Raw genomic sequence first — 9,023 nt, forward strand, 5'->3', positions numbered from 1 at the left:
TCCCTGCCATTGTTAAATTTCGTTACTAGCAACCATTTTTGTGTGTTATTATTCCTTTATGTGTTGTCCTTGAACGTAGAGGAATTCAATTTTTGTATATTATATTTTTTTGTTTTTGCCTATTATCCTTGAAATTTATGCAATAAGCGGAAATACATACTTCCAAAAACTTTCGGTATGCACTGCTTCAGGTGGATGTGGTTGTGATATTCTATACAGAATCGCTTAAAGCCACAAGGTAAAGGCAAAAATGATTTATCATAATTTGCTGCTAATGAATATTTTATTCCTTCAGGATCAAAAGCCAAGCCATAAATTAATTATTAGCACTGAAAGGTGTCGAATTAAATTATGCACATATTGGATAGCGATACCGAATCATATTAAATAATTCTGGTAATTTAAGCAAATTATTTATTTTAATGGAAATTTAAAGAATGTATTTTCTAAATGCATGGTATGACGAACTCATTACCTATGGTTTTTTTTACACAAATCAAGTATCTTCTAATGCTAAAAATTATTCAAATAGGATATAAACCCCGAAATTCCTTTACATGATACGTACACATATCATATAATAATCAGATATGTGTTTGTAAGAAGTGTGCATTAACTGAATGGATAAGTACAACTTGCTCTTTTGTCTATTGTTATCTACTACTACTACTACTACTGCTGTCCTCTCCTAAGTGAAGCATAGAGCCTCAACAATTCCTCTATATCTTATTCTGTTGCCCGCTTCTCTCGTGATTTGTTTCCAGGAGTACTGTGCGTCTTTAAGCTTCTGGTCCATGCTTCTTCGCCATCTTATTATCTATTATTATTTATGTATTATCTTCAAACAAAACTGTTCTTAATAAAAACCATTTTAAAATCAAACAGTATTGGTTCTTTGTTTTGTCATTGAATTTTGATTTGATTTGTCAATGATTTATAAAAATATTAAAGACCATCATTTTTATAAGACACCGAACACTAAATGAGCTTCCTTCTACATTTTATAGATGAATTGGATGAAAATCGAATGGTCTTCTATAACCCAGAAAACTATTTCTGTGAATATATTATAAATTTTTGAAGAAAGGTTTACGTGTATTAGAACCAGTCAGACACGTTTATGAAAGTAAATGTTTGGCTAATTTCCATGCTGAAATTCTTGTGGAGGAAGTTGTAGGATAGTCGGTTATACTTAAACCTAGATCTAAACATAACTATGCAGTGATACTCAGATGTTCCGGCGTTTCATCCGCAATCATCGGCGAAGAGCATCTGTAGACGTTTTTAAAAGGGCAAATTAACAAATAACCGATATAATTTCAATTACTTTCATCTTATACCCTTGGATTAAATTCATAGTTCTAGATATGAAATTTAAAATTTGTAGCCTGTGTTGCTCTTGGAACCCCATTACACCAATTTTAGTTAGACCTATTCCAAAAATTGTTCATGTTAATTTTCAACTGCGACTGGTAAGAACCGCAGAGATAAGAAAGGGAAGTTCTTTCAAAAAGTCATGCGTCTTATTAGCTATTCAGCCCACTCGTTCCCCATTATATTCGTAGGATCGTGAAATCAAACTGGTGTTAGATAAAATATATTACTATAATAGATAGAGCTTAATAATTTAGCTCTATTTGTAAACCAGCTTAAACGTGATATGAACCGCTAAAACAGCTTTAGTAGCTGGTGGTGTCAGTTAAGTGTTATAGCAATATATAAATACTTAATATACAATATATAAATACTTAATATACGGAATTCGGAAAACTTTCTTATAGATTTTGTCTGTAAATCGCTACAATTACAACAAACTTTGAAAATTTGAGATAGTTAACTGAGGTTACCATTTGAAGATTTGGAATTAGTAATACTATCAGATATATATGTTAGTCTAATTCATATAATCTCAATTTCTGTTGCTCGGTTTATTCATTCCAATTTCTTTCCCTCATCAAATGCTTAGTAAAATAAAGAATATTCGTTGCAAAAATCATCTAAACTACATTTGCTTTTAATAATACCTTTTGCTTGATTTCTTGAACAGAATAATACTTAATACATAATAATACTAAGCTTATTCTTTCACGATTAAGCAGAACAACGCACTGCCGTACACCAAGTCCACTAAGCACTGGGAGAGACTGATGTGTGCTATACGCAGCTGAAAGAAAGGGTACTGTCATTTTTTCAAACATTGAAGATGACACTTTCAAATATCACCCTTTAAAAAATATTGCTAAGAGCCTTACCTTTCAAGTAAAATTAAAATAAATTTTTAAAAATATCACTACTTTCTTATAAAAAAAAAAGAGAATCTTCCATGTTGCAAACTTGTAAAATTTATTTAATTTTTTAAATAGACTTAATGTTAATGATATGATATTATATATATCTTTCAATATGCTGTGCAATAGAAAAAAATTATTTCTTTTTCCTCCCACCAGTTGAACGGTTCAGTCGGCGTTGAACATCGTTAAATTTGATTGCCAATTCTTCTCGCAATTTCCTTATTGTCAATTTGCGAACTTCCGCTAAAAAAAACCCAATCATGAATTATATTATGGAATAATAATTTATATATAATTATTACAACTCCTATATATAATGAAGAAGATAAAAAAAATCATATCAATAATGTGTCTCAAAGTGTCTCAATATAATAAGCAAATCAATTGTAATCTTAAATAGCTATTGTTATGCAAAAGTAGATTTAAATATATTAATGGGCACAATAGATCTTTCCGGTCGCAGTGCACAATCCCTTCTTTAATGATATATATTAATGCTTTATGAAACTCCCTTTTAAAAAGACTTAAATATATTAAGTCTTTCTGCACAGCGAAATTTCTACAATTATTTACTAATAACTGAAGGTACTATACTTCACATCGATAATTACAAATATGCCAAAAATCAAATTATATAGTTCTCCTTAAAGCCAAACTCCGAAAACTCTTATTGAAATGAAAAAAAACTACTAGAACGCGATATGGTAGTTTAAAAACACTTCGTTTACGTATTATAGCTGTTTTAAAGTGGCCAACTTGAAACGATCATGAAGTAAAATTCGTGTTATGGCACTTGTAAAATTAACCAGAACGCATTCTGGTAATTTATTTATTAAAACACAACACGAATACAACTCGTTTAACAACATCTGGATCGTTGTAAAGAGCATGAAAAGGATTTTGTGCTTTATTTCGTCACTGTGAATAAGACTTGAGTCTACGAAGATGATTCTGGATCTAAAGTAGTGTGACCCCAACTCTTTTGCAATTAGCTTGAGTCCATGAAATCGTCAAGCAAGTGAAGTAAAAAGAATTATATTTGTAGAGATTAACGAATTATAGATTTTAATTGTACACTTTAAAGAATTTTTATTTGTAGATTTAAACCGAAAAAACAATAAACTTAGAAACGCAGATGTACAGAAACAGGCTTATATTATTATTTTGTAATATATAAGTGCGAATGGGGATAGAGTTCTGTAGGGCTAAATATATACCTTTGTGTTTTTCCGGTGATTAGCCTTCACTGTGTCCGGGTACTGTCATTAGGCAATATACTGAGGGCATGGGTCGATAACCATGTAAATGGTTATGCAGCCATGACAGTGACAAAGCTCCATTTAGCAGATAACTGGAGGTTTGGACACTAAAAATAAACAAATTCTATTTTATTATAGTAAGTTTTAGTAATAAAACTATGACTTTAAATGACTATAAACTTAGTCATTTAAAGAAGTAGTATAATATTCTGACCACAATATTCGTCTGCTTTGGGTCCCCCTAACACCTAACTCCTATTCTCACTCCTTAAAAATTTTTCGTGGTAATAATTTTTAGCAAGCGGAAAAGTACTCCTTACGTAGTGAGCTATTTTGTAGATCTTTGACATACATAAACACATAATACAATACATAATTGAGATCCATATATTGGAAGTTCATTGGAATAACAATATTGAAGTTAAAGTGAGATATAGTGAAAAATATAGAGGTTTTTTTAACTAAAAGTCGATATATCCATGTCAATTTCGCGAAATAATGGAAGAACTTAAGTAATTGTAATAAATATAAATTATTCTCTCAAACACCGCATTATTAAGAGATGAATAAATAGAAGAAAAATTGAAAAAAGAAAGCAGATTTTACTTATAACAGGTGATAACCAACCACAGAACCACTTTAGCTATTGTATTGCGCTATTTACTGTTCAAACTCAAGAGGTTTATTTGAATAGTTTGAATAGCAAATAGGGCAACTCAAAATGTTCTTGATTGAGTGTATAGTCGTCCACATTCTCATTTATCGCAGCGACATTCAAGTACAGAAACCACGCTATAAATGTATAATCGAAACATGACGGCATCAAGATTCCACAACCCATTATCATTGACAATTAAGTGCTGCACCAACTTTCTTACTGCTTCCAAAGAGTGCTAACTCAGAAAACGAAGAAGCTATCCATATTAATCCACGTCTTTCATTCGTCTTTCATTCAAAAACATGATGGTTAAAGATACCTTAATCAATATATCTTAATAGATGACCTGCTTAAACACAAAAAATGAGATAACTTAATATGAATAAATTTATAGTAAAATTCATTTCTCAAACGAAATCATGAAGGTTAGAGAGCCACTCAAATCAATGAATATCCGTCAATCTAATTTATATGATATAGCATTTTTTTTCTACTAGAGACATGATGATTGTCCTAGGTTTCTTCGCTTCTTACCATTAACAAAGAAAGGAATATTTACTAAATTTACTAAAGTAAGTATACTTATACTTATACCTTATTTTTATAATTCTATAAGAAAACATGTGTGTGTGGACTAATATAAAACATTACTACTGATTTAAATTGCATTTAAGTTGGAATTCAATCCAACTCAGACTACAGATACTGTAGAGAAGAGAGAGAAATTGCATACCATGTGCTTGGGGAGTACCCGGGACTGATGCACAAGCGGAAGATACACCTAGGAAGGTACTTAATGGATCACATAAGGATTCAGGACTAGGAAAGATAGGGTCTACCTATACTGTCTTTCATTAAACAAATCGGACTTAGAAAATCACTCTATTCCGACTAAGAGACACAATAGATCTTTTAGATCGCAGTACACGAACCCTACTTTACAATAATAATAATAATAATCGATTTAAATTATGTTCTTACCTTGTAAGCAATATAAGTCAGATATCAGTTGTGGTTTCTTTTGCAGAATCTGAGCACATCTGACAAATTTCTCTAATTTCAAACCTTGCCTAGCTAAATTTCTACAATTTAATAAAATGTTAATAATAATATATAAGTGTAATATATATATTTAAGTTAATATATAAGTTTTCGAACTTACGTTCTTGGCAATTCATTTACAGTGCAAAGAAGACCACAAAAAATGTCCAACAAAACATATTTTGATTCCAGTACTGGAACAAATAACTGCCGCAACTTGCAGTGTCTTAGCAGTTTTAGGGCCACTAAAAGTAGAATTATCTGTTATTAGACATATAAGACAAATATAAAAGAACTCGAACTTACATATTTTCCTTTTTCGAACATTTAGAACAACACCAAGGAAACCCTTCCGTATATCTGAATTCACTAGATCGATGATCTTGCTCAGCTTCTTCTTAGCTCTTTTTGCAGACATAAGGATATCATGTTCCACTACATCCATAATTCTGTGATGGTGCAAACTGAAGAATAAATTCATTATTATATTAGTTAAACGTACAAAAAAAATTAATGTAATATTAAATAAATATTTGTATATGATAATAAAATTAAGAAATACTCTTAAACCCGAAACTTAATTCATACTTAAATTAACTAATTCCGTTTTGGAATTATATAAAATTTACTACAAGGCCACTCAAAACTTTAAAAAACGTTCTATTTTTGAAAATATTAAATAGGTTTCATAAACGTGACATATTAATGCAAACTATTATGGTACAATTTTCGAAACACTACTCTCATTATTAGAAGTGTTCTTCAAGAACACTACCGAAGATTATCAGCAGTGTCATAGATGTCACTGTTAGGTATCTAGTTAGTTAGTTAGTTGTGGTGGAGAGAGAACGAATCCTCCTCAAATAGCTAAGGATAAAAGCCGTTTTGAATCCACAAAAACCTCGTAATAGTGGGTAGTAGATAGAGGGTCAAACTAGAACCAACCAGAGGCATAAACAAAGGCAAGAATCTGGCTAATGCTGATACTGGAGATATCGCTAAGTGAGTAGAAGAAAGGGGCCCCTAGAAACTTAAACCTAGTTCTGACCAGACCTGGACAAAAACACATCAGGTGTTCTGGTGTCATTTCTTCAAGTATTGGTAGACACGCACTACATGAGGTACCAATTTTCGAAGGCCAAGGTATCTATCTAATTTGGAATTATCAAATGCTTGCGGTAAGATCTCTGCTTTGTTATTTCACCTCATTTGGTGGAAATACAAAATAAAGTAGCAATGTTTAGCATTTCGTATTATAATTTAATCACGAATAAAAATAATCACAGTCCAAGAAGTCTATTCCCGTTTTTCGGTAGCAGCAGTGTTATCAATGTATGTAGTGTTTTTTAAACTTATTACCCTATATTAGATTTAGTGTTCTTAAATGTTAGTAACATCTGCTCTCTGCCTTGATATCTAACCTCATTTGATGAAAATTAAACTAAAAATAAGTTTTTATATTTTTATTTTATTATGAATGTAAAAATAATTATAGTTATAGTCTGAGGAGTTTATTCTCGTGTTTTGGTAACAGCAATTTTGACGATGTCACTGTTTTGTATTTTTGTTAGCGAATATTTAATTCGGTATTCACTTCAATATATATGATCAAAACTGAATCTCACCTCATGGTGAAAGTGAATTTAAAATAGTCATGTGTAGGTTTTTGTAGAATATTTTCATTTTATTGCGGTTATAAAATAATTATAAAAATAGTGCGAGAAACAAAATAAATAAAATTAAACAAATTTCATTTCTTCCTAAAATCTTTTTAAGTTTGGGAAACGAGTAGTATTATTGCAATTAATTTTTTCTTTAATATCCTTGAAAGGAAAAAGGCAAGATATCGATGGTAAGCAGTTAAGAAGTTATAAATAATTTGATCCATTATTAAAATTAATTTACAAATATTTAATAATACTTTATTTACATACTCATAATGACACTTTATCTATACCTACCTACTCATCAGCTGGTGAAAGCATATGGGAACAGTGTTACTATGGTGTGCTTATGACTCATACTGTGCAAGAATAGAGTCTTAAAATGATTAATATGTTTAAAAAAAATTAAATATGTATGTAGTGAAAGCCCCTAGGAAACCACGTGGGACCAATCCTTAACCTAATAACTAGAAACGCTACTCCATTTCTCTTTGATTTTATAAAATTGTATAAAAAGTTTCGAATTATTTAAGCAACAAATTAAGAGCTTATATAATCCAATTTTATATTCATAAAATATTTATATATATAATAAAATAAAAAAAAATACCGATTAAATAGTTTTATACATATTTGTTTCTCATTACTATCAAAAACACTCATTAGTACAATTATAATTTTTAATTAAAATTTTACAAACAAATCTATTGCATGTTTACTAATTACTTATTTATTAACGAATTGTTCCTTCAGGAACAAATAGAGTATAATGATTTATGAACAAATATTAACAACAAATAATAAAAATAATATAAAAGTTATTATGTTTCCTTTACAAAATTTTAATAATAGGACCAATAAGTATTTTGGATAATAACAAGTAATTAATATATATAAAAAGTTTTTGCTATTATTATATTAGGACAACCTAATGTTAAGGTCGAACAGAACATGGGCTTCAATCAATTAATCCAATTAAAACTTACTAGGAATTATAATATAACACTTAACGTAAGTGAACTCTTCTGCGAAAGCTGCTAGCTCACCTGACTACGGAACCAGAAATACGACTTCTAGCGATTTCTAAGGATATATTAATATCCCAATTAAGTCAGAATCCATGTAGGACTACTCCTCACGTGTGCTCATATCATCTCTGTGGTAGTTTTGGTAAATTGTGTTAACTTACATTAAATTCTACTCAAACTAATTAACCGTAAGTAGTCTTTCCTTCTATAACTTTTACATCAATCATAATCATTTTGTGTTTTATAACCTTAATTCTTTTTTGAATATGAATGGAAATCAATATGGCAATGATATTTCTAAAAACAATTTATTTTCTGAAGTTCTCACTAAATCATATAAATTCTAGGAAAAAGCATTCTTTTACCAAAATTCTTTGACTACAATAAAAAAAAAAAAACGAACTAAGATGTTATGAATTTACTAATTAGTGAAAATAAAAATTTTTTGATGTTGTGTTTAATTACCTGATGTTAACAAATTGTTGCCGATTCTCCAAAAAGAACAAGATGTACAATGATTTATCCAACTATATTTTCTCTTTGAAGCAGTCAAACGCCAATATCGTCAATTTTTTTAAATTCACACTGCCCGCGCCAGCCGAACACTTTACAAATGGCACAAAAAAACAAATTGTCAAATTAGCTTCGTTTCGTGGTATACGAAAGACGTATAGATAATGCACTTCTTATACACTTATATTAAATATCTGACAAATATAATTTTCCAATATATATAAGACTTGTTCCTATACTTTGCAAGTAAAAATATAGTCCAAAGCATATTACACACAAGTTAAAAATAGCAACTTTAGTAAAATAAACATAATATTGAGAGAAAAGTGTATTATTAAGCTGCATTCAGCTGTATTGTTACTTATTTAAATTTTTAATGTAAATAAAAATAATAACGAGAAAGAGTAAGTAATTGATTTTTGAAGTAAGTATGTACGACAAAAAACAACAAGTTACTGACCTATACTGGCCGAAATGTACACAAAACAACAACACTATTTTCTCTACTTAGGCCAGTATAGATATACTGGCCACACACATCTACCAGTAAAAAAAAGTGTTACCAACGT

General features: G+C 29.8%; 1 protein-coding gene across 2 annotated transcripts; it reads right to left on the bottom strand.

Moving 5' to 3' along the window:
• Positions 1-2,410: 2,410 nt before the first annotated feature.
• Positions 2,411-8,758, bottom strand: LOC119685497. 2 transcript variants are annotated; one of them, XM_038099794.1, is made up of 5 exons: positions 8,407-8,758; positions 5,556-5,698; positions 5,371-5,494; positions 5,190-5,290; positions 2,411-2,534 (listed from the first exon to the last, which is right to left on the bottom strand). In XM_038099794.1, the coding sequence occupies exons 2-5, from the start codon at positions 5,692-5,694 to the stop codon at positions 2,425-2,427; spliced, it is 474 nt and encodes a 157-aa protein (XP_037955722.1). In that variant the 5' UTR covers positions 5,695-5,698; positions 8,407-8,758; the 3' UTR covers positions 2,411-2,424. The 2 variants fall into 2 exon arrangements, with proteins under 2 accessions (XP_037955722.1, XP_037955723.1); XM_038099795.1 differs by having other exon boundaries at positions 5,556-5,713.
• Positions 8,759-9,023: the final 265 nt, after the last annotated feature.

Source organism: Teleopsis dalmanni, chromosome 2, assembly GCF_002237135.1.
Source record: "Teleopsis dalmanni isolate 2A chromosome 2, ASM223713v2, whole genome shotgun sequence".
NCBI lineage: Eukaryota > Metazoa > Arthropoda > Insecta > Diptera > Diopsidae > Teleopsis > Teleopsis dalmanni.